At 34.2% G+C, this 25,453-nt stretch overlaps 3 protein-coding genes and 1 long non-coding RNA gene across 7 annotated transcripts; 2 read left to right on the top strand and 2 right to left on the bottom strand.

Annotated features, from left to right (window-relative positions):
* Positions 1-428: 428 nt before the first annotated feature.
* On the bottom strand, positions 429-2,633 carry LOC146934355 (uncharacterized). 2 transcript variants are annotated; one of them, XR_015007744.1, is made up of 5 exons: positions 2,336-2,633; positions 2,141-2,230; positions 1,899-1,988; positions 1,351-1,393; positions 429-638 (listed from the first exon to the last, which is right to left on the bottom strand). It is a non-coding gene; the product is annotated as an uncharacterized LOC146934355 (long non-coding RNA). The 2 variants fall into 2 exon arrangements; XR_015007743.1 differs by lacking the exons at positions 429-638; positions 1,351-1,393 and having other exon boundaries at positions 1,849-1,988.
* Positions 2,634-3,240: 607 nt separating this feature from the next.
* Positions 3,241-11,713, top strand: LOC146934354 (uncharacterized). Of its 3 annotated transcripts, XM_085706230.1 has the most exons (16): positions 3,241-3,702; positions 3,818-4,013; positions 4,833-4,907; positions 5,265-5,339; positions 5,568-5,665; positions 6,204-6,450; positions 7,244-7,341; positions 7,539-7,785; positions 9,162-9,278; positions 9,410-9,526; positions 9,677-9,793; positions 10,099-10,155; positions 10,228-10,323; positions 10,457-10,512; positions 11,077-11,247; positions 11,450-11,713. In XM_085706230.1, the coding sequence occupies exons 1-15, from the start codon at positions 3,565-3,567 to the stop codon at positions 11,242-11,244; spliced, it is 1,902 nt and encodes a 633-aa protein (XP_085562356.1). In that variant the 5' UTR covers positions 3,241-3,564; the 3' UTR covers positions 11,245-11,247; positions 11,450-11,713. The 3 variants fall into 3 exon arrangements, with proteins under 3 accessions (XP_085562356.1, XP_085562359.1, XP_085562357.1); XM_085706233.1 differs by lacking the exon at positions 9,162-9,278 and having other exon boundaries at positions 3,376-3,702; XM_085706231.1 differs by lacking the exon at positions 4,833-4,907 and having other exon boundaries at positions 3,416-3,702.
* Positions 11,714-14,307: 2,594 nt separating this feature from the next.
* LOC146934353 (Translation elongation factor EF1B/ribosomal protein S6 family protein) lies at positions 14,308-18,025 on the top strand. Its single transcript, XM_085706228.1, has 2 exons — positions 14,308-14,771; positions 17,551-18,025. The coding sequence occupies exons 1-2, from the start codon at positions 14,424-14,426 to the stop codon at positions 17,788-17,790; spliced, it is 588 nt and encodes a 195-aa protein (XP_085562354.1). The 5' UTR covers positions 14,308-14,423; the 3' UTR covers positions 17,791-18,025.
* Positions 18,026-18,899: 874 nt separating this feature from the next.
* On the bottom strand, positions 18,900-21,486 carry LOC146934352 (3-oxoacyl-[acyl-carrier-protein] synthase I, chloroplastic-like). Its single transcript, XM_085706229.1, has 7 exons — positions 20,908-21,486; positions 20,398-20,829; positions 19,906-20,079; positions 19,663-19,776; positions 19,468-19,569; positions 19,291-19,357; positions 18,900-19,203 (listed from the first exon to the last, which is right to left on the bottom strand). The coding sequence occupies exons 1-7, from the start codon at positions 21,439-21,441 to the stop codon at positions 19,136-19,138; spliced, it is 1,491 nt and encodes a 496-aa protein (XP_085562355.1). The 5' UTR covers positions 21,442-21,486; the 3' UTR covers positions 18,900-19,135.
* Positions 21,487-25,453: the final 3,967 nt, after the last annotated feature.

The following is a 25,453-nucleotide window of genomic DNA, read 5'->3' as shown; positions in this document are numbered from 1 at the left end:
ATGCAAACTAAAATGTGATTGTGCAATTTACTCCATCGTCAATAGTCCCATTTGTGTAAAGAAAAAAGTTTACCAACATATTATCATTAGGCTGCATACATACATCACATATTTGATAAAAACTAAAATATACTAAAAGAGAATTTTTGGTATAAACTAACATATTGGGTATCGAAAATGTTAAAAAATTAAAATTAAAATCATACTGGAAAGAAATGAACAAAACAGTACAAAGCATACAAAAAATTAAAAGCATTCCCTAAATATTGACAAAGCAAGTCTGCAAACAAATACATCAAACAAATTTTTCTTGTACACCCATTATGTATCTCAACTCATTAGGCAGTCAATTTTTCTGTTGTTGATCTTTGTTTGGTGCAGCTGTCAAGTATTAGTCATTGTATCTCAGTTCATTATGTTGTCATCAATTTTTCTGGTGTTGGTCTTCGTTTGGTGCACCTGCCAAGCGTTGTAGGGGCTGCCTTCATGTTTTTTTTTGCAATTCCTTTTCTACATCTTTTGTGTATTTGGGGAATTGTTTGTAATGTTTCCCAAGCCTGGCCGTGTGGTTCAAAGGAGCAATTCTTCAACGCTAATGACTAATATACTTTGAAATAACACTTGTGCAATGATCGTGACTGTTGGCATTTGCAATCAAGCACACAACTCAAAACTCCAACAACCACAGATATATCACCTTAACTGTCTAATATTTACAATCTAAAAAAGAAATATATTAACTTAAAATAATTTTGTTCACTCCCTGATTTAAGAAATATATTTCAAGAATTCTCAGATTAGGCATCAAAACTACATGTTCCCTAATTGCTCAATGGCTTTTTCAACTTCAGTTCCATGTTCTTGGAAGCATGAAACTTAATATCCATGTTGCAGCATGAAACTTAATATCCCCCCACTGCCAATATAACTAACTACAGAGAAAATATATAGAATAGAGAAAACAGCTCAGCCGCAAAATATACTCAAAATTGGACCTTATGATGGCTACAAACAATGTCACGGCCTAGACCATAAGTCAGTGCAGAACACTGGCTTTCTTAAACACAGAAACAAAAGGTAGCAAATTGTAATTCTTAATTTTAAACATCTGCATAAGTCATTGAATCAAAATTTTCCTCACCAATCACCCAACCAAAATCACTAAGATATATCTTGCTTGGATATTTTCAAACATGTCATAACCATGTAATAAAAAGGACAGACAAATAAATTCCATGTGAATGCAATTGCACAAAGAAACACTTTGTGGCATATGTTTAAAAATTACACAGATGCAAAACATAAATACTGTGTCATAAAATTAACTTATAATTGGTTTGTTAGACTAACCTTACAAAACATAACCTCTTTGAACAAAAGTTATGGAGTTCACCTAAAACACATCACACACTTGCAGGAGTTAAACAAAGACTACATTTATGGAAAAAGATAAATGCGAAATAAAGAATTTTGAAGCACAACCTCAACATATAAACAACTTATAAGTCTGAATATAATTAAACCCACATTTTTAATCCAAAAAAAACATGAGTGGTGAAAGTGAAATTTAAAGAGGCATTCCGTCAAACATGTAAAAGAGAAGAAATTGAAATTAAAAAACTTCTACAAATTTGTATTTGAAGATGAAGGCAGCAACTCACTCAATTCAGAATTTGAAATTACTTATCATATTTCTCCACTTACCGAATCTAAATTGCGTTAAGTGCAAAAAGCTTCATACGAAGCTTTAGAGATAACCAAAACACAAATTGAAAAAGCAAATGAGAAAGATGGGATAATCAATTAGATGAATTGAAGAAACAAATTTGTTGAAAAATGAGAAGGCTTACCATTAAATATAAGACTTATTCACAATTACATGAAAATATTGGAAATACCTGCATAACTGCATAACTCACCCTGCATGTTGCGCCAATGTTCTTCCAAGTTCAAAATTAGAAGGCTTCACGAATAACTTTTCCAATGCACTGTGAGTGGAATTATTTATTGTCAAAAACAATTAAAATAAAATATTCTTCTATATAAAAGCTTGAAGCGAGTAATCTAATTGATCAACAGATTAGGATAAATGTGAATCCAAACTAACAAAAACTTCAACAAAAAAAAAAAAAATTCATACATCAACTCAATTTCGAGCCGGTCACGACGGGTGAAAGGAAGGCAACATTCAGGATGATCGTCACCGGAAGTTTACTGATGCTAGCGAATCCTGTTTTAGAGATTTGAGTTCAACCACCGATGAAGCATCAGATTGAGAGAAAAATTTGATCAAATTCAACGAAAAAGATGGAGAAAAAGATTGAGGGTGATTCACTTGTTTCTGATTCAGGAGAGATTAGAGAACGCCAAAACCTTTTTTAGGGGAAAATAGTGGTTGGAGAGAAAGATTGAGTGAGCGATTCGAGTTCAGATCTGCTTCAATTTCTTGATAGTCCAGTTGTCCAGCAGTCAGATTTACGTGCATAAATTAAAGCTCCAGAAATGAATAACTATTTTAGTGTTTCATCATCACCAGTCATGCTATGATAAGAAAGCAACGTCTGCAAATCTACATCTGCCATAGTGAATACGTATGGTGTTAGGATGTTTTGAGTAATTACTGACTGATGGTTATTAACATGTAAGGCGTAATTAGCATGTAAAGCGTGTACCTAGGTGCATGGAAAATATAACGAAATAAATAACTCAATAAATAATTAGTGAGAATCTCTCAAAAAAAAAATAATAACTAGTGAGAAGGACAAGACTTGTGTGACATTATGTCACGGTGACATTAAATCTGGGCCACACAAAGGTGTTGTGTTGTGTGGCCCAGATGTGTTGTATGTGTTGTGTGATCCAGATGTTGTGTGGCAATGTGTGTTGTGTGGCCCAGATTTAATGTCACCGTGACATAATGTCACACAAGTCCAACGACTAATATTTTTGCCATTCCAAAGGTACGTTGTTCAAAAAATAGAGGAGGGAAATTATCATTTGAAATAAGCAACATAGATTAATCTAACGGCTGGAACGATTTGGAGCCAAAAAATTAGGATTAGGGTCAGGGAATTAGGGTAAACATGTTTGTGGTGGGCGATGTTTGAACCCGAACTTTGCATATACTATGCATTGTCTCTACCAACACTGAGCTAAGTTAACGAGGACGAAAAACAACCATTTAATCCTAAATGTTAAATTTTTGCGTTCAATAACTATTCCATTCTCTAATCCAAAACCAACGAGAGATTAAAATAGTTGGATGTGAAAATAACCTAAAATATTTTAGTGATTTTATAATTCTTTTTTTTTTGGAAGGAAGTGATTTTTATAATTTAATTAAAATGGCGAGAGTGATAATTAAGGATGAAATTGCTTTCATATTAGTACCAAAAAAAAAAAAATATTCATTTATGTTTTAGTTTTTTAAAAGTAAAAACAAATCCGTTCATCTTACTGCGAAGAACAACCCTTTCCCGCGTTATCACCTTCCAAATTTTGGTCACGAAAGATTCAAAAGGCAAAGTAAACAACAATCGCGAATCAGTTTCAGTTTCCGTGTGTATGAGTTCAAATTCACACTATCAATCAATGGCGGGTGACTCGAAGGAACGATGGATGGTAACCTACACCAAACACGTCAAACAGAAACGCAAAGTTTACCAAGACGGATTCCTAGTGCTCAACGTTTCCACTCGCAAGGTTCATTTTCTCTCTATCTACCCATTTCACACTCTTCAATTTTCTAAATCGAAATCGAAATGGATATTGCTGAATTTCAAAATCTCACCAAGTTCTTCGCTCAATTGCTGTGTAGTTGTCGCTGTATGATGAATTCGAGAAACTTTTGGAGTGTAAGCTGTTGAAGAGCGACGAAAATTGTTCTTCTGGTCAGAGTTTGACATTTAATAGTCACCTTGTTGATATCGGTAGTCTCGAGGGAGAAAACAAGCCTCTACCTGATTTGAACGTTGATAAGAAACAAAAGAATGTTTCCAGATTCAGAACTCCTGGTATGAATTCTTTCATAATCTCTTCTATGTATCGATATGTGTTAGAATTAGTTCGATTGGAGTTTGTTAAAGGTTAGTTGCAACTTGCAATTTGCAAGTTGATTTCAATAAGGACCTGTTTGGATAAACAACTTATTTTACAGTTTATAGCATAAGCAATTATTTATATGCGCGTATGGATGAACTATTTCTACAACACGAGATAAAATAAAGTCAAATTGTTTTTGTATAATCTATAACCTATTTTCATACGCTATCCTGGAGAGCTTATGTAAATAACCTGAAAACAGATTGAACATGCCATAAGCTGTTTTCATTAGTTCTCCCAAACAGTGTTACTGTTGTAAGTGCTTATGCTAGTAAATAAGCTCAAATAAGTCAATCTAAACAGGCTCCGAGTGTAGGATACACTTTACTAGCATAAGCTAAAATAAAGTCGAATTGTTTTTCGTATCATCTATAAACTATTTTCATAAGCTATCTTGGAGAGCTTATGTAAATAAGTTGAAAACAACTTATGAACACGTGTTTTCATATGTTCTCCCAAACAGTGTCACAACAAGTGCTTATGCTAGTAAATAAGTCAATCCAAACAGGCTCTGAGTGCAGGATACACTATTTTAGTGATCTTAATTAAGCTAACTAATCTTCATTAACTTGAAATTATTTCTAACCAGCTTGCAATTGCCTTTAATAAACTCCAACTAATTTGAACTATTTGTGAACGTATTCTTTTGCTCGAATTCCAGAGATTTCATTTCGAATCCTTAATCATAATTTATTGCTTATGTATTTCTGGTTTGTTTTTTGATGCAAAAGATGTCAAAATCAACGCAAAGGAGACTATTACGCGGACACAGAAACCTCTCAGTCCGTCACAAAAAATTATCAAAGGTTGACATTAGCATCATTATTTTCAGAGTTTGGCTCCTAAGCTTTGTGAAAATATGTTTGCACTCATGGAATATTCTTGTTGAGTGTTTAAGAGTTCAAACGACCATAATGTGTATCTCCACAGTACAAAGAGAAGATACATATGACCGTAGTTTTCTGTGAAATGTTTGTGTATTTTTGCTGCCATTGGTTGTATATTATAGATTTTTCTTATCAACTTATTCCTTATGCGGTTTTACGCCATTGCTCTATATTGCTACAAGTGATAATGATAGTTGATTAGCTGTAGCCTGTAGTTACTTGTATGGTTTGCATTGCAGTATAATTGTATAATTACTATTGTTGTAAACATTGCAGAATTTAAGAAGAGAGAGATTCTGAAGTATCAGTCACCAAAGATCAGTCAGGAAACACCAAAACCTAGTACAACAGGTTAGTCTAGTGCTGGGTTCACCCTGCTATGCATATCTTCTATTTTTTCTGTCATTCTGGTGAAAAGAAATGGCCATGCAGCATTGGTTCTGCCTAGTTGCTCTCTCTTAAATTCAAAGTTGAGATGCAATGTGAACCTGACAGTATGTTGTAGGACATAATGTCTAAGAAACTATTTTTTGTTATATTTATCTTCTAACTATCCAAAAAATTTCTATATCCAATTAGAGTGGCAAGTTCTATACACCAGTCAAATGACTCAGAAGGCAAAGAAGTACCATGATGGGTTTTTATTACTTGCTGTTACCGGATCTCAGGGAGCACAGGTTAAGTTTCAAACGTCTATTTCTTTTATCAAAAAGTCAATATACACACAGACTTCAGGATATGGTTGGTGAGGTCATTTTTTTTTGTTATCCTTCTTGTATTGTGATCAATAGCATGCTTGGATTAGCTTAAATATTATGAAGAAAAAAAAATCAAACTAGTATTTTGACTACAAGCTATTTGCGCACAAAACCTGGTAATACAGACCAACGCTAAATGTCCTTACAAGTATTTAGATATTAGTTGCAATCAGGAATAGATGAAGTGCTCAATAAATGGTCTATTCTCCCTTTTTCTGTCAATGTATCAGGTAATGCTGTTTGATGCATGCTGGAAACCTTTAGAATAGATAACAGTGATATTTTGAATATAAAATATGCACCAAACACTTAATATCATTTCAACTTGTTTTGATAATTGTTTGTATTTTTTTTTATTATCTAAACTGGCTCTAAATGCTAAATTTCCTAGTTGTTGTCAGGATTGTACGAGGGGCTTAATAAATGGTTATTCATTCCCCTTCTTTCCATATTTCAGGTTAGGCTGTTTGATGTAAACAGGAATCTCTTAGATAGCAGGTTCCTTAAGAAAGATGACTTAATAAAACCTGGTGAATCAATTAGATTTGATACATATTTGGTTGACATTAGTGAGGATCAAGAAAGTCATCCACCGAATTCCATTGTTAAGGGAGGCAATTGCACTAATGTACAACAAATACAAAAGATAGACAGACAGAAAACTTCTCTTGACACTGATACCCCTGTAACCGTTGGAAAACATGGTTAGTTGACAGTTCTTATGTTTTGAGAATATGTTGGATTTGGCTAATTGTTTTTAGTTGCATCAGTTCTTTTTCCATTTGTATTTTTTATTTAATAGGATGATCATAGATTTCATTAGCATTTTCTATTTCCAATAAATTCTAGTTACACAAAAACTTTCTTTCTTGTTACTCAGTTCTGTTATTTATAGCTGTTTTAAAATTGAAGGAAGAATATCGATGCAGAGGAAAAAAGTGCAGAGTATTCGTGTGCAAGTCACTAATATTATTTATATGATGCATGTAGCTATTCTATTTCATGACGACGTTTGGATCTAAAAAAATACAGAGTTTGCGCTCTTAATTGAAAGAGTACTTTGCCTTTTCAAAAAAATAATGAAAAGAGTACTTTTTTTTATATTATAAAAGAGTACTTATTTTATTACACCAGATCTTACATTTGAATGGTGATTATCTTCCCAATGACTGTTTTTGGAGATGCAAGCCATGTTAGCTGAGTTTCAAACAATTAATTTACAAAGTTTTAAAATTAAAACTGATATACAGCATTCAATGAACATATATATGTTACTTATAGTTTTATCATCAATCAGAATCAACTGAAACGAATAAATGAATCAATTAATGGGCTTTGTACTTTCATTTTAATGGATTCCTTCCTGCTTGTATATGGTCGGTTTCTTTGGAAGTCCATTATTGGTTGCATTTGTTTTCTGCTTTGATTGTCTTCAGTTTTTTCATCCTCATTAACTGTTTAACATTCACCTGTTTATCTCTTTCCTTTCCAATGTAGAATGGCAGGTCCTATACACAACACAATTAACTCAAAAAGCAAAGAAGTACCACGATGGCTTTTTACAACTAGAATGTTGTGGATCCCTTGGGCGGCAGGTTAGTTTTTTCACTTGTTATATTTTTCTTTTTCCTGTTTGTATCACGATATGTTTCTTTATCTGTCATCAATTTGTTTCATTTTCTGTTTATTTTTTTTTTAATAATACTAGAGCTTATTTAAACACACAGACACGTGTTATCTTGGCATAGTGTTAAATTTGTTAGATATTTTCCTTTTAATGTTCTCTTTCCAGGTCATACTGTATGATTTGAGCAAAAGACCTTTAGAACGCAGGTTTCTAAAGAAAGACGAAGTTATAAAAGCTGGTTCCTTGGTATATTTTGCTGGACATTTAGTTGATGTTGGAGAACCTGAGGGAAGTCATCAATCTCCAGTGAAGTTGAGTGAACGAGTGAGTGGTGGTGAAAATGTTGTTGAGAAGACACAACAAAGACATGGACAAAAGGTTTGTCGCGAGCTCCATCCATCTACTGCTAAAGGTTAGTCCTTGGTTATTCAGAAGTTTCTCTAAGTCATTGTATTGTTGTGCGATTCTGTACTTCTGTGCATGTCATTTGATTGTTTTGAACTTACATATTTCCGTTGTATTATAACCACAAAAAAAAAAAAAAAAAAAACTCAGAAATTTCCGTTGAACTTGCATAGTCCTTTTGCTCATTTAGTCTTCATGTGTTTTTTATAAGTTTCTGTCTTGCCTTCATTGTTACCCATTAATGACACCATCTATCTCAGAAATTGAATGCAAAAGAATAAATATTAAATAATTATCATTTAGAAAAATGACGGAGAAATAGAAGCTGATGTACATCATCGTATTCAAGCTGGGTGGTTGAAATGGAGAAGAGCCTCAGGTGTTTTGTGCGATAAGAAAGTACCACTTAAGCTGAAAGGAAAGTTCTATCGGACAGCAGTCAGACCGGCAATGTTGTATGGTACGGAGTGTTGGGCGGTTAAGAGCCAACACGAGAGTAAAGTAAGCGTAGCGGAGATGAGGATGTTGCGTTGGATGAGTGGTAAGACTAGACAGGATAGGATTAGGAATGACACCATTAGTGAGAGAGTGGGGGTAGCACCTATAGTAGAAAAGTTGGTAGAAAATAGGCTTAGATGGTTTGGACATGTAGAGAGAAGACCCGTAGATGCCGTTGTAAGAAGAGTAGATCAAATGGAGGAGAGTCAGGTTAAAAGAGGTAGAGGAAGACCTAAGAAAACCATTAGAGAAACAATTAGAAAAGATTTAGAGGTCAATGAGTTGGATCCAAATATGGTTTTTGATAGAACACTATGGCGTCATTTGATCCATGTAGCCGACCCCACTTAGTGGGATAAGGCTTGGTTGTTGTTGTTGTTGTTGTAATCATTTAGAAATAGAGAAAAAACCTCCTTAAAATCAGTGAAATCGCAAGAGACAAAGAAGCCAAGATAAAAAAACACCTAATCTGTGTCTACGAAATAAAAGACTATTTGAATAGCATGATTTGATAAGAGGTAGCAATTCACTTAATGGTTTCATGTGATGAATCACAAACAACTTCACACTGTGCTATACATGCATGAATCTATGTGATTAATAAGTTATTATCACCGCCATGAAAAATAAAATTATCAACAATTTGAATCACATGATTCAAGTTTCAACAATTTTTTTCTTCCATGTTTCAACCAATTCTCATCAAAATATTGGATAGTCAAGTGAAATTAATTTGTTAAATGAAATGAAACTAAAGGCGTCGTGCTATTGGTATTGGGTGCACCCTGATAAGTGATAACCATAATGAGCAGGAAGCTTGTCTCAAATGAGATGTGGATAGGTTTTGATTTTTCACTCTCATCTGTTTATGGTTATACCATACAGGACAAGCTTCGAGCAGGCCTTGTCGTCGGCAAGATGCAGGCTTGAACTCTCAATTTTTCGAGATAGAAGAGATCAAATCAAACAAGACAGTCTCAGTAGTCAAGCCTTTACATGATGGTTTGTACTTCGTACCTGCATGTCTACATCATTGTGCACTCTGATAATCATGAGCAGGAAGCATGCCTCGGATGAGATGTCAACATGTTTTGATTTTTCACTCTCATGTGTTTATTGTTTATACCATGCAGGACAACCTTCAAGCAGGCCTTGTCTTCGTCAAAGTGCAGGCTTGAACTCTCATTTTGCAGTGATAGAAGAGATAAAAGCAAACAATACAGTCCCAGTAGTCAAACCTTTGCACGATGGTCCGTACTTTGTACCTCTGGCCTCGATTCTAATCTCCCTGTTCTCGTTTGCATTACTTCTTTCTCCCCCCTTTAGTAAGAAGCACGAGTGAGCTTTGGACAGGTTTTGATTTTTCAGTACTCTCATCTGCTTATGGCTATACCATGCAGGACAACCTCTGAGCTGGCGTTGTCTTCGGCGAGAAACAGGCTTGAACTCTCAATTTGCCGAGATAGATGGATTAAAATCAAACAAGACAGTCGAAGCAGTCAAGCCTATACGTGACGGTCCGTACCTCTGGCCTAGATTGAGTTCCATACTCATGCCGGCAGGCATCTCTAATTTTACATATTGAGGGAAAATATCAATATATAACTTGGCGATAATATACATTTACCCTCTAACATAAGATAATTACGAGCTTACTAAAGTAAAATTGGATCACACCAATCATTCTGCGAAGAAGAGTCACAGGCATGTAATGCCTCTGATATAACATGGGGCTCTTCATCAACATTGCTGATGTCAATATGTCAATTCACTATTTGTTTGTTACTTCATGAACATTGACTGATTTCTGGTTTCTGTGCAGCCAATCAAATATTGTCCTTTTTACAAGACCCTAGGCCTCGTGAAGGTTATGTCACAGGTTAGACACATAACCTAGTTAGATATCGAGCTCTCTTTAGGTCATAATTTCGTGACTGTTGGATTTCTGCAGGTAGCCAATCTCCTAGTAGATCATATCAAAATATTATGGATAGGGAATCAACAGAGACTATGAAACCCCCTGATATTAGTATTACATCTACCAAAGGCAAGTCATGAAGGATTTATTTGATTTCTTGGTCTTTTATTTTTATTTTGGGAAAATCTTATTAGCTGTTCTTTGTTTTGATTTTTGTGATGTTAGTATTCCCCGTTAACACTACTTAATTTGGGTTCTGCAGCAACATGTGTAGATGGTAATTTCCAGTTCACGGAGAATGTCAAAATGTCCCACCAGGTCTACTCCCTCTCTGTTTGCATTTACTCAAGATGCCATTTCATATCATTGCTTTCTGTTGTGGATCAGACATCATAAGGCAAATATTAATTCTTTCTTAGAGGATTGATTGAGATTTTTTTAAAAGTATTAAGCAAAAAGTTAAGACTTATTAAGTGACTTTCTAGAGTGGTGCTAGCAACACACTCTCTTTGATTGGTTAAAATTCACATGGTTTCCACCATATCATGTGGGTTCCATATGAACATTGACCAATAAAAGTGTGTTGGAAAGTGTCTTGCTAGCATTATTCTACTTTCTATTTCTTAATTTTTTTAACAAGTGGCCAAGAGTACAATTAGTAGAATTGTAATGATAATAGTGGCAGCTAGAATTCAGAATGTTCATGTGATTTCTATGGCATTAGTTTCATACTTTCCACATAGTTGAGAACTTCTCTAAGGCGCGTTGTTTGGCAACGGGAGAAAAATACTTTTGCTCTATGAATTTTGTTTGTTTTCTATATACTGAAAAATCATCAGTTGTCTCAAATTTATATACTTGGTATTGAAATTGTATATGCAGCCCTACTCAGAAAAGGAAGCTCAGGAAAATATCAGTGAGGCAAATTTTGACTTATTATTATCAAGTCCGGGTGGCGATTCTTCTTGCCCCATTTCCAATGAAGGAGAGAGTGCCGAGGATTTCTCAAGTGAAAGAGAAGCGTTCCCAAGCTTCGACCTTGGATTTTGACTGGTAATTCATATATTATTTTCCTCATCCCTTAAGGCAGGGTGCCATCCTATATGTTTTTATGTTCCTACTGCAACCTTTTGGCATATGGCATATACCTTATACCACATAATCATATAGGATTGAAATGGCAGAAGAAACATTTCCCATCTATTTCCAAATACATGAACTGATGTGTGCATTTGTTCTATGTTGTTTCGTGCAGGCCAGTGTCTAGGCAGTCAGCTAATTTCGATATACTATTTGTCTATATTAGAAATGAAAAAAGGATGGAGAGCTATGATGGTTCAGTGGCCAAGCAACGCTCCTTTGCATTTTGCCATTCACTTTCTTTTTTTAATGAAAAAGAAGCAAAAGCTTCAATGTTAGTGTGAAATGTGAATGACTAAGAAGCTAGGACTTCTGGGTATACATGGTTACTGCCTGATATAAAATTAATCCATAAAAGGTTAAAAACTTAAAATTCTAATATTCGACTTTGTTGAACCCATTTGGGTTGTCCCGGTGGTATTGGCTTGGGACCTGAGAGTGTGCTCCTCCTCGAGGTCTCAGGTTCGATTCTCTCCAGTGTCAATTTAAGTAGACTAATTTAGCTTTAGCTTCTTCAAAAAAATAAAAATATTCGACTTTGTTAAGAGTGTGTTTGGACGGAGAAATGTTTTTTTTTTTTTTTTATCAAGGGGAAATAATAGATGGAGGGTGTTGTGCGGTTTGGTTCAGTTTTGAGGCTAAAAGTCATCCAAACAGTAAGATAAATAAGTATGCAGTTTGGTTTGGTTTGGTTGATTTTTAAAATAAAATTTGAACCAAACCAAACCAAACCAATGCGGTTTGGATTGAATCGGTTGATGCGGTTTTTTTAGACAATATTTTTTTTTTGTTTTAAACGTTAAAATCAAATTAAAAAGTTTAAACATAATATATTTTCAGCAATGTTTTAAATTTCATCCAACATTACAATTTTATTTCTATCCAACAATGTTTCCAACTACGTTGACCAAATTAAAATGTGGACAAAAAGTAATCTTATTTTGTAAGAAATACAAAAGACTAAAATTTTAATCATTCTCTAAATAAATACATTTTTGATAGAAAAAGCAAAGAAGAAACTTAACAAGAGAAAAAAATATGTCATTTTATTAAAATTTTCATTGAATTTCTATGAGTATTGTTCTAGATGATATATATTTAATTAGTATTTTTCTTATAGTATTTTTCTTATATTGCGGTTTGGTTTGGTTTGATTCGGTTGGTAAAATCAAAACCGCGAACCAAACCAAACCATGCGGTTGAGTAAAAAATGATCCGAATACATCCGAACCAAATGCGGTTTTTTGCGGTTTCTGTTTGGATTGGTTCGGTTTGCGGTTTTTCTTTTGGATTGGTTCGGTTTTGAACACCCCTAGAAGGAGGAATGTTGAGGTAATATTAACCCATTTGTTATAGTTTTTTGTAAATGTTTTTTAGGGCTAAAATGGATTGTAATAGTGTATCATCTCTTGCTAAAATATTTTTTAAAAAAGCTTTTTTTTTTTGTCTGGGATTCGAACCCAGACCTTGTATATATTATGCATTATCCCTACCAACTGAGTTAAGTTCACGGGGAATAAAAAAAAGTTTTGTTTTTTTGTTTTTTGTGGTGTACGGGGTTCGAACCCAGAACCTTGCATATATTATGCATTGTTCTTATCAACTGAACTAAACACACGAGGACAAAAATAAAAAATAATAAAGAATTGGTTTCAATAGTTTCGCTTGAAATTCTTTAAAAAAAAATAGTTTCTCCTAAAATGTCATTCTAAAGATTTCATCATTTTATTACAAGTATTTTTTCAATAAAATTTCAAAAAATCTCTAAAATAAGAAGCTATTTCAATCAACTTCTCATAAAAATCATATTCATAGTTTTAAGAATTTTTGAAATGATGTAAATTTATGAAATATTAAATTAAATTTAGAGAATTTCAAATGACATCCAAAAGCAAGGAAATTTCAAATTGCTTCCTTATATATATATATATATATATATATATATATATATATATATATATATATATATATATTATTTTTTTCAAATTTTGTAGGTTGATTCCCATATTTTCAAAATTTTGAAATGTCCCCTGTAAAATTTCAAAAAAATTGTAAATTTGGCTCAGTTTTTTTTAAACGACAAATTGACTCCTCAAAATTTTTCAAAATTACAATTTGGCTCCTCAAAATTTATAAAATTTGCTAATTGGCCCAAAAAAATAGAATTTATAAAGGTAGCCCAACAATGATACTTTTCGGATGAATTCAAACCATTTTAGGTAAACTATATTGTTTGGATGATAATATGGAGAATTTCACTTTTTAACTTCAATTCGATTTTAGTTAGGGATGATAAAATGGGTTGGACCTGTCAAATTGGTTCGTTTAACCTGCATTCTTTAATGGAGTGAGTTGAGATTTAGAACCTGCCACGAATAGGGTGTCCCCTCCGCCCAACCAACTAAAAAGTGGGGGCTGGGCGGTTGTGGTCCGTTGGGTTAATATGTTAAAAATAAGCTCTCTTTTTTTACTTCTTTTTATTAATATAACCCACAATCAATTTTCAAATTTTCTCCTCCTATATTGGGGGAAAAGTTCAATTTATATATCATTTTTGCTTCATGATTTTAGTCTCATATGTTTAACATTTAGTCAATTGATAACTCATGGAGTTTTTATTTTGAATGTCTTATTGATTTATTATTGTTTTTTAGATGATGCAATTTATTTGTTTGAATGATTATTTTGTACACTATTTATATGAAAATTTTAAATAAATATTTGTTTTTAAAAATATTGACGGGTCAACACGTCAATCCGTTGCCCTATTATAAAATGAGACGGGTTAAGATTTTCAACCCAACATCTCTTATTGACCCACTTTTTTTAGACGAATTATCGATGGAGCGAGCATGAGATGAGGCGGGTTGACCCTTGTTTCTATCTTAATTTTAATCAAAATGAAACTTACAAAATCAATTTATTTAAAATTATTTTTCTTATACAAAGTTTGATCTTGTTGACCCAAAAACTGAGTGCGCTGTGTGCACGCACTGAGTTGGCCTTATCTGACTCTATATTTTTTTTTGTTATCCATTCTTTCGCTAACAGTTCATCTTCTTCTTCTTTTCTTCTAAGCAGAAGCATCGATGGCATCCTCTTTACTCAATTCAATTCCACTTTCATCTTCTTCTTTTCTTTGCGCTCCTCAGTCATCTTCTCCATTTCGTGCATTTCCTGAATCAATTTCCCACTTTCACCAAAACAGGAACAACTTTTCCGTTAAAGCAGAAACCCTAGGCTTCTCTGGTTCTTTCTTTGAAGGTGGATTTGGTTCGGGTGATGACCCGGTTACTCCCGGAACCGGGTTCACTGCTGTGGAAGAGAAAGAAGAACCGCAATGTCCACCTGGACTCAGACAGTACGAAACCATGGTTGTTTTAAGGCCTGACATGTCTGAGGATGAGCGTCTTGCACTCACCCAGAAGTACGAGGAGGTCAAATTCTTAACCTTTTGTTTGTTAAGTTAATCCATTTGAATGATAAACTAAGTGCTCTATGGTTAATTTGAAGCTTGATGATGATGATGATGATGAGTAGGTTTTTATTTATGTGTGTGATACTATACCATATTTGTTAGAATTGCAATCAACAAACATTCAATTGCTACATGATTCAGTGATTATTTATTTGCATTCACTATGTTTGTTTGATTTGTTGCCTTGTCTCCCTCCATTCTTTCAAAACAAACACTTTACACAGTCATTTCATTCCCCTTTGCGACCTTATTTGAATAAGTCATTGCTCTGCTTCGGAGGGGAGGGGAAGGGAGGATTTTGGGGATGGGAAATATAGGGGAAAATGGAGAAATCTTTCAAAAAAATTGAAAGAGTATTTTTTTTAGAGAATGATAAATTAATGTGTATGATTAATATATTTTTTATTGAGCAAATAGTCATTTAGTCCTTGATTCTACAGCTCACTGTCACATAGGTCCCTGACTTAGGATTAAATACAAATAAGTCCCTGACTCTGCACTTCCGTTATCACTTTAGTCCCTGACGTTAAAAAAATCTGTTAAGTGATGAGGTGGCGCATATGAGGTGTCACAGGGACCAAAGTGAAAGTAGAAAATGGTCACTTTGGTCCCTGAACCAAAAATCAATATCCCCAAATTAAATATCAAATCCCTAAATCCTTAAATTTTAAATCCTTAAATGTCATCTAATTATCATTTTTGTTCAAAATCAATCTTCCATTAAACACCAACCTACTGTTTGGTCCCTGACTGTGCATACTTACTATCAGTTAGGTCCCTGACAGTAAATACGAAATTTCACTAAAGTCCTTGGCTATTTATTAGGCACCTTTTCGGCTTGAAAGTTGATCTTGAGGCAATGATATGTTGGGCTTAGGTTTAGAGTTTTATAGTAGTGTCATAGTGTTGTGGTTCTGTTACCTCTTTCTCCCTTTAGTATATAATGGCATCAGGATTACATATATGGAGAAATGAATTATGAACGGTGTGTTTAATTATAATCCCTATTTTAAAGTCATAGCTTGATTTTTGATGTGTCTTTCAACAACAATATCCAATTTTTGGTGGAGAAATTTGAATAATTAATGCATAAATTCACTTACTAAAATACACAGGCTTGAAGCTGCATGTTGTGATTATTATTACCATAGTTTAAGACATTGTGCATAGACCATGACATTCAGATTTGTACAAGAAGGTGTTGATTCAATATTATCAAATATCATATTCATGCTATTAAGTAGAACTTATGCTTTAGTGGCTTTAGCTTCTCATGAAAGAAAAAATTAAAGTGAGAAATTTGATAATAAACTTGGAAACATAAACAACTTATGTTAGATGTAGCACTAGTACCTACTAAGTAGAACAAATTTTAAGTTAGAAATTATGTTAAAAGAAATTCAACATAAATGAATTATCATTTGAATATATCTTTTTTTTTTTGAAGAAATCATTTGAATATATCTTGAGCTCTTGATTATTGTATGCTCAGACCTACGGGGTAGAGATATGAATTATCATGTGAATATAACAATAATCAAGAGTAATAGATGCTAATGGATTTGCTAATTTATTGTCAGGGACCTAATTGATAGTAAGTATACACAGCCAGGGACCTTACACTAAGTTGTGTTTAATGAAAGATTAATTTTGAACAAAAGAGAGAATTAGATGACATTTAGGGATTTGAGATTTAAGGATTTAGGAATTTGATATTCAATTTGGGAATATTGATTTTTGGTTCAGGACCAAAGTGACCATTTTCTACTTTCACTTTGGTCCCTGTGACACCTCATATGCACCACATCATCACTTAACAGATTTTTTGAACGTCAGGGACTAAAGTGATAACAGAAGTGCAGAGTCGGGTACTTATTTGTATTTAATCCTGAGTGAAGGACCTATGTGACAGCGAGGTGCAGAGTCAGGGACCAAAGTGCCTATTTGCTCTTTTTTATTTTAAGAATATTATAACAACATAAATTAAATTTGAAGAATTCATGTAAACCCTCCAAAACATCCCAAAACCCTCCTCCAATACAATTTTTGAGTTCCCACAAATGAGGAGGGTTTTGTTTTATGAAGAAAAATGAACCCCCCAAATCCCTCCCCTTCCATTGTTCTCTATTTTTTCCACTTGCTCCTTTCTTTTTTCCAAAACCCTCCCCTCCCTTTCCCTCCAAACTCGCAAACAAAGCCTAGGGAAAAGAATGGAACACTGATGCTAACTCTAGGGATGAACTATCATTTTATCAAGAACAAGAATCATGAATTATGAATTTTTGTTAATTGTGCTGTGTGTTCTGAGTTCTTATTTATTATATTTTATATTAGTTGATAGTATGACTCAGTTCTGACGTATTATTTTGTTCTACGAGACTTATGGTTAACTTGTTTTGTCAACTCCGCTTAAAGTTATTGCATTGATCACGAAACTTCGTTTAGATGATATATTTCAAGCTGTTGTTCATCATGTTTCTGAATCTTTGAGATTTTATATGATTTATATAATTCATAATTTAAGCTTGACAGTTCACAATTGTGATTCTTAAGGAATTTGAGCTGTGATTGAATAACCGTTGAAGTTAAATTAATATCCAAGTTTGATTTGACTCTAACTGCATTATGCGTTAAAGTGCTGATGTTGTTCTATTGAATAATTTATGCAAACTAAATTTCTATACCATTCTTTTCTCATTGGAATAAAACACTAATCCTAATGATTTTCCTTTGTGCAGCTTCTTGTTGCTGGAGGTGGCATGTATGTAGAGGTTTTTAACAGAGGTGTTATTCCACTAGCATATAGCATCCAGAAGAAAAACAAGGAAGGAGAAACCAACACGTATATGGACGGCATCTACCTCCTATTCACCTACTTCACGAAGCCTGAGTCCATAACCGCCCTTGAGCAAACACTATTGACGGATGATAATGTTATCCGATCAACAAGCTTCAAAATCAGAAAAAGGAAATATTAGTTTATTTTGGCATCTCCAGTAGCTCTGAAAAAAAGGATGGATAAAAAAAAGAATGTAACAATCATCATTTGTTGTTGTGGTATGTTTTCTTACATTTTCATATGGATTCAAGTATTTTTGTAACAAGGTTGGATTAAACTAAAAGAGAGATGTAGGTGCTATTACTAGCAGTCTGCAGAGTTATAACACCTAGTACAAAGTGCTATATATTGCCAATTTGCCATTCGGTTGTTCACATATTAAGTCTAAATTTTCATATTTAGAGGTAGAAGTTCATTTTGTTATCTTAAATCATATTAGGAAGAAAGTTTACAATGACTAGTGATGAATTGGAGAATAATATTGCTTAATTTCATAAATTATGGTTATAAATTGAGAAGGTGAAATGCATTTCTACAAAAAGTTATTAGAAAAAGAAATTACAAGAGAATGGATCAAATGGCCTGTAAATTTACCTTACAAGCGACTGGAGTTCCTTGGTTTTCATCCGGATGTTAAAGTCAGAGCAGCAGAAGGAGGGAACTGCTACATAGCAAATGGAAAGAATTTATTTTTGCCGTAGTATAGATGTGCACTTTACCACTAGCATGTAGATTGTAACGCCGAAAATGAATGCATCTTTGTTACTTGAATATCAAAATATAAAATCGTATATGACACCGTTTGTATTTATCACTATCTGTCGTTTACTTTAAATCTTCTACAACTTACACACATTTAAAAAATACACAATAAATGCACAACACACAATGCTAAAGTCTGTAGAGAGATTTAGATTTTAGCTAGCTTAGGTTGCTGGCTTGCAAATTTTTTTGCTCCACACCATCATTCATTATCTCTGAATGAATAAACTAACATTACCTCTTTGATATTATTAATACCACAACCTTGCCGTTTAGAACTAAGGATTTTCTTTGTTATGTCTAAGCTCGGTCTTTTAGTTTGTTTATTACCAAGTTTTTATTTTTTGAATGGATTGGTTATTACCAAGCTGTGTAGTTGTTTATTAGTTTTTCATCTCTATCTATTGCACAAGATGCATTGTGCATCAAGTTGAAAATGAAGTTGATGCTTCCTCAAATACTAACTTTTCAAGGGAATGGAGTATATTAGTTAAACTGAGATGAATTGATAATAATGCCTTTAGAATTGAAGTGAGGGACTCAATTCACCTTAATGAGACAGTAAGCTTCAAGAGTGTTCTGGTATTGGAAACCAAAACTTGAATAAAAATCAGGTTTCTAATTCCTTACATAATCCCTATGCACTAGTTTTTCATTATCACTATACCTAGTAATGTGAAAAAATATAAAATGGATATTATCTGCTTGAGCTGGAATTATACTTAGGGCATGAATGAGGAAAAGACTACGACTGAATTGTGTCCACCGAACCCAAATGAGTTGGAGATAGCTGCAGAAATGACAATAAAGATCATAAACACATGTTTCTTTTAAACATTTATAACAATATTCACACCAAGACAAAATAATTACATACCAACATTAACTTCATGTTTCTTCTTAACATTGGGGATGGTATCAATTGTAACATCATCCTCCAAGTTCTGTGGAAAAGGAAAAAAAAACCGACATCATAATATTCATTAGGATTTTGTGAGTCAACATGGCAAAACATATTTTATTGATAAAATGAATTCCATGGACGAAATAGTACATCTTGGTTAATGGTTGGATGCAACCAGCCAGTTGTTATTGCTTTGATGGTTGTTATAGCTTCCAAAGCACCAGCAGCACCAATACAATGACCAATCATTGACTGAAAAAAAAGAAGAAACTATAATAATAAATTTCAAGATCAATAAGATGTTGATGGGATTCTGAAATATTTTGAAGTATATAAATTTCTTGCCTTAGTCCCGTTCATTTTCAATTCTGATGTGTCTTTAAAAGCCGTTTTGATTGCTCTAACCTCCGCCAAGTCATCGACCAGTGATGATGTGGCGTGAGCATTTACATAGTTCACCTTTACAATTTGAAAAGTAGACAATTAGGATTCATCGATTTTACATGAACATGAGAATCTAAACTGGTTTAAGATGAATATTTGTCTGTTTTGATATTAACAGTTACTTGTCATTGCTCTCTTTCTTACCTCTTCAGGGGAAACCCCAGCATCTTGTAAACTCTTGCTTATGCAAGAGGACAGTCCAAGTCCATCAGGCATTGGATTAGTCATATGATGAGCATCACATGTTATGGCACCACCCAAATATTCTGCTAGTATTCTTGCTCCTCTCTTTACTGCACTCTCTAAGCTCTCCATTATCTTATCTCAATGATCCAAAATAAAGTTGACAGTGTTTGAATTGCATTGGGTGAACACAAGTTAATTGAAAGAAAAACTTATAAATACACAATGCTAGTAAAAGATTCAGTATAAGCTAAGATGAGCAATTCAGTATAGAGACTAAAGAGAGTAATATCAACAAGTGATAAACAAATTAATTTTAAATATTATATAACAAATCACAGGTGGTAGCATGAGTAGTTAAAATATCAGCCGTTAATTTTTTTTTAACTTTACTAACTACTCACTTTAGATGAATCAAATTTTTGAAACAAAATAATAAGTTTAAGATTCTACCAGGACACCAGAGCCTTCACCAATGACATAACCATCGCGATGTTTGTCCCATGGTCTTGAAGCCTTTTTAGGCTCTTCATTCCTTTGAGACAAAGCCCTGCAAGCAATCAATCCTCCAACACCCATAGGTATAATTGAAGCTTCGGTACCACCAACCACCATAATATCTACTTCACCCCTTCTAATGTGATTAGAAGCAGCACAAAAGCAATAATTTGCTGTTGCACAAGCAGTAGAAATGGAATAATTTGGTCCCATTAGGCCAGTGTCTATAGCCAACAAAGCACCACCCATGTTGGTGATGGTATATGGAATGGCCAATGGAGAAACTTTCTTAACTCCCTTTTGAACATGATTCTGAATATTAGTGGTTAAATTGGTTAAACCTCCAATTGCTGATCCCAATAGTATTCCTATTCTTCCTTTGTCCATCTGTTAGAAAAACAAAGTGTATATTGTTTGTGGTATCAATCCTCAGTTAGGCAATTTCAAAAAATACTTTTGACTTACCTTGTTAAGGACTTCATATCCAAGATTAGCATCTTCAAGTGCCCTCTTGCCTGCAACTAAAGAATACCTCCAGCAATTATCGAGGCGCTGGTCATTCTTGGGATCAATATAACCTTCTGAGGAGAAATCACGTATCTGACCACCAAAACGGACAGGGAAGCTTGAGGCATCAAACCTATCTATTAGGCTTATCCCACTTTCTCCCTCTAGAAGCTTGTTGTAAAATGTATCTATGTCACTTCCAAAGACTGACACAAGACCCATTCCTGTTATTACCACTCTCTTTTTTGGATCTTTCTCTCTTTTAGGAGCTGCAACAGTTGGAGAAGCCATGGCCTTGATTGTTTTGCATTTCCTGGCTGCAATACAAGTGGGGACGTAGTTTTTTTGCATGCATGCAGCTGAAGGCATTTGCATTCTTTGGGGCAATATAAGTCCTTCATACTGAACCTTAAATATCCCATTGTTCTCTGTGACTTTGTCTGTGAGCAATGCTCCTAATGGACATATACCAGCAATTCTAATGAATGTCATGTTGGTTCTCTCTCTCTCTCTCTCTCTCTCTCTCTCTCTCTCTCTCTCTCTCTCTCTCTCTCTCTCTCTCTCTCTCAAAAAGGAGGAATTTGATCCTATTTTTAAAGCAAGGGGTCGAGCATTTCTTTGTCATTTTAAAGAAGTGATTAACTGTCCTCGTGAGCTTAGCTCAGTTGGTAAGGACAATGCATAATATATGCAAGTTCTGAGGTTTAAACCTTGGTCACCATAAAAAAAAGAAGTGTTTAACTTTTTAAATTTCTTTTTAAGAATGTTTGACTATTTTGTTTCTTCTAAACAAAGTTGTGGAATAAACAAGAGATGTATATGGCATGGTCCAAGACTTTGGGGTATACTATGTATGCACACCTATGTATAGTATAAATTGGACCAGAGGTGTATGGTGAATAATAGTACATTCTTTTTGGTGTATTGTAAAATTCAAATATGCATTTTATTATGGACCATTCTAAATTGTGTTGTCCATTTTGAAGGTAGATTGCGTTGTGCAGTCCGTAAGAAAGCAAATATAGAAAGTAGGTGAATTGGAGGTAGATGGCGTGCATACAAGTTCTTGTATTTTTCATCTTGATGCTATATGCTACTAGTGGAATAACTCCTCTATTAAAAACCTATGGACATAATACATGTCACCTACATCAGCAATAGGGGTATTCAAATCCAAATCGATTCAAAATAAAACCCCAAACCGATCAAAAAAACCAAAATCCGCAAAAGACCGAATATTTTTGGATGCGTTTGGATGTTGTTTTATAAAAACCGCTATGATCGGATCAGATTTCAGATCACTTTCTCAATACCGAACCGAACGGTAAAAGTAAATTTTAATACTTATTATTAGTATTATACATTGCATTATTATGTTGCTTGTTGGTTTTTAATCTTATATATTGCACTAATTTAATTTATATATTATTACTTCATATGTTTAAAATATAATCGATAATTTTCATACTGTAATTTTAATTTTTAATATATTTTGCATCAAACCTATTATTGTACTGTGTTTGTATGATATTAATATTAATAAAAAAATTATATTCTTCAACAAAAAGTCTATATATATATATATATATATATATATATATATATATATATATATATATATTGCATTTTGGATATCCAAAAACCGATCCAAATTAAACTGCATATATTTGGATCGGATCGGTTCGGATTTTTTTAGAATATTCAAACCAAACCAAACCACATGTGATTTTTATTTTGGATCGGATGCAGCTGCATGAAAGAAAATAATAGGAATATTGTGCTTATTGCAATAAGTATAGAATGGTGAAAGTGAAAGAAAGAGGTATTGCATGTTCCTTTTCGCAAGCACATGTTTCACATATATTATTTACACAACTTACCACTTGCCTTGGAGTGACGAGAAGCATAGGGAGGGGCACTTACTTAGGGCTCCCTTCCATGGTCGGACGAAGTAAGAAAGTTGTTTTTAACTATCTCAAAGACCGTATATGGAAAAAGTGTCAATCTTGGAGCGTTAAGTCTCTGTTGAGAGCAGGTAAAGAGGTGCTCATCAAATCTGTTGCACAAGCAATTCCTTTGTATTGTATGGGAGTTTTTCTTATTCCCACCTCTTTATGTGAAGAAATTGAAAGAACCATGAATTCTTTCTACTGGGGTTCTAAAAAGAATGGCAGCCAGGGTATAAATTGGATGAGATGGAACAAATTGTCTCTCCATAAAAATCGTGGCGGACTCGGATTTCGGGATATGGAAGCCTTTAATCTATCCATGCTCGGTAAGGAAGGTTGGAAAATGGAAACTAATTACAGAACCTAGCTCCTTACTCACTCGCATTCTCAAAGCCAAATATTTCTCTCGACAGGGCTTCTTGGATGCCAATATTGGTCACAATCCAAATTATACATGGAGGAGCATCCGGAGTTCCCGAGACCTTATAAAATCGGGCTATCGATTGAAGATCGGTGACGATTCCCACATCAATGTTTGGAACGCTCCTTGGATACGTTCTCTTCCTACACTTAAACCTTCCACTATTCCTCCTCCTAGTATGGCTGAGCTATTTTTCAATAATTTGCTTAATCTGGATCTGTCCTCTTGGAATAATGATCTCATTCACTCTATATTTACCTATCAAGATGCTACAACAATACTTGCTATCCCTCTTGGGAACAGAGCTCTGGTGGATACTTATGTTTGGCAGCACACGGTCGATGGTTCCTACTCTGTTAAATCGGCTTACACTCATTGTATGACTCTTGCAACCAATATATCAGACGCTGCTGATCTGGAATAGAACTGGAATATTATTTGGAAGCAAAAAGTCCCCCCTAAAGTTTGCTCTTTTATGTGGCGTGCGACACATAACGTCAATGGTTTTATGGAGCTTGTGGAAAAACCGTAACTCTAAGTTATGGGAGAATACAAATTTAGGGGAGGGGAAGGGAGTGTAATTCAAACTTCTTTTAAAAGAATAGCCTTCATAATTAATGACTCTTTTTTAAGTAGTTAAATGAGATGAGGAAAATAGTTTAAGAAATGAACTTGAAGTTTTAGATGAGATCAACAAGAGAAAATTTGAAAAAATATTTATCTCATTTACACGGTATTTATTTATCAAGTTGAGAGTAGAGTCCTATTGGATAAACAATATTTAACTTGACCCACTTCTTTTTTCGGGTGAGATCTAAATTTAGGAAAGTAATTTGTAGGATGTCGTTGTTCACTTTAGATGTTTTTTTTTTTTTTTTTTACGGATTTAGGTTTTGTTTGGAAGTTTGAAAGAATACGAGTACTTTAAGGATAAGTGAATGAGTAAAGGGAAAAAGAAGAGTAAATAGTTTCCTCACCTTAAATGAAATTTTGTTTTTTTTCATTGGACTAAAATTCTCCAATATGGGAAACTCAGAAAATGCATTGGAGAAAATTTGAAAGAATTTTGAATAAATATTCAAATTCTTGTCCTCTCTTTATAAAAGTTTCAAAATAAAAAATATATTAAACTTATAAAATAAATGTTTTCATCTCATTCTCTTAATAAACATTCTCTAAAAAAAACAGAGATTCATTTATGTTTCCTAACTCCTTTTTTCTCCGATTTCCAAAGCACTTACATTTTCCTTTTAACTCTCAAACAATGTCTTAAAAGAGTAAAGATCCTCTCCAGTTATAAAAATAATTGGAGAATGCCATTTAGAAATAGATAGACACAAAAATTAGGTGGTGGGTCCTACCACTAAGTGGGTCCCACCATCATTAATTATTTTTTTATTTTTTATGTGTCTTTATCTCTCTAAATGGAGAGGATTTTTTTTTGAATGGCAAATATATATATAAGATAAAGAAAAGAAGAAAGAGTACAGAATATACAGATAGAGCTGACAAACGATACTCCTACAAACCACCACAAAGGGGGGACACCCGGAACCCCACAAGCGAGGCCGGAAGCACACCAAGAAAACCCCCTAAAAAAGCAAAAACACTAAAAGAAAAAGAAGGCACCAAAAAGCCGAGAGCATCGAACCCAACAAACACCTGCAGGCAACAGAAAAACAACAAAAATAACCAGAAGGCCACCCCGGGGAGGAAGGGGAGATACAACCACACCCAACCCCAGGGAAAACAAACCACCACAAAACCCTACAGATTCAAACACAGGACGGGTTGCACCTCCCACCCATAGAAAGAACAGGAACTAGCAGTGCACTTAGCCAGGAACCACTTCCAAGCTAAGAGTTTAACTCTGTCCACCACTGGCTCCTCTCGGAGTAAGCCACCAGCAAAGATAAGGTCATTCTGAGACGCCCAAATGGTCCAAATAACAGCATGCCAAACAAGAAGCAACCCTAACCTAACTCTCCTACCCCGTCCTAAACCCGTAAAGGTCTGAAACTGCTGGGATAACCCCAGGGGTATCACAAACTCCCAACCCAACCACCTAGACACCTGGTACCACCCCGGAAAGAGGGAAGGGCGTGATAGGAACAAGTGCACCGCAGACTCAGAC

Source organism: Medicago sativa, chromosome 4, assembly GCF_051527215.1.
Source record: "Medicago sativa cultivar Bolivia chromosome 4, Bolivia_mono, whole genome shotgun sequence".
In the NCBI taxonomy this organism is placed as follows: domain Eukaryota; kingdom Viridiplantae; phylum Streptophyta; class Magnoliopsida; order Fabales; family Fabaceae; genus Medicago; species Medicago sativa.
Note: the sequence above shows the minus strand (reverse complement) of the source record. Positions and strands in the feature narration are given on the sequence as shown.

Bases quoted from the DNA above. Each gene is read 5' to 3' on its own strand.
- LOC146934353 (XM_085706228.1), top strand. From the start codon at position 14,424: ATGGCATCCTCTTTACTCAATTCAATTCCACTTTCATCTTCTTCTTTT. The intron at 14,772-17,550 runs GTCAAATTCTTA...TCCTTTGTGCAG, and splicing joins TCACCCAGAAGTACGAGGAG to CTTCTTGTTGCTGGAGGTGG.
- LOC146934354 (XM_085706230.1), top strand. From the start codon at position 3,565: ATGAGTTCAAATTCACACTATCAATCAATGGCGGGTGACTCGAAGGAA. The intron at 3,703-3,817 runs GTTCATTTTCTC...ATTGCTGTGTAG, and splicing joins TCAACGTTTCCACTCGCAAG to TTGTCGCTGTATGATGAATT. The intron at 10,156-10,227 runs GTTAGACACATA...GGATTTCTGCAG, and splicing joins TCGTGAAGGTTATGTCACAG to GTAGCCAATCTCCTAGTAGA.
- LOC146934352 (XM_085706229.1), bottom strand. From the start codon at position 21,441: ATGACATTCATTAGAATTGCTGGTATATGTCCATTAGGAGCATTGCTC. The intron at 20,830-20,907 runs GTAAGTCAAAAG...TTTTTCTAACAG, and splicing joins GATATGAAGTCCTTAACAAG to ATGGACAAAGGAAGAATAGG. The intron at 20,080-20,397 runs GTAGAATCTTAA...CATTGAGATAAG, and splicing joins GTGAAGGCTCTGGTGTCCTG to ATAATGGAGAGCTTAGAGAG.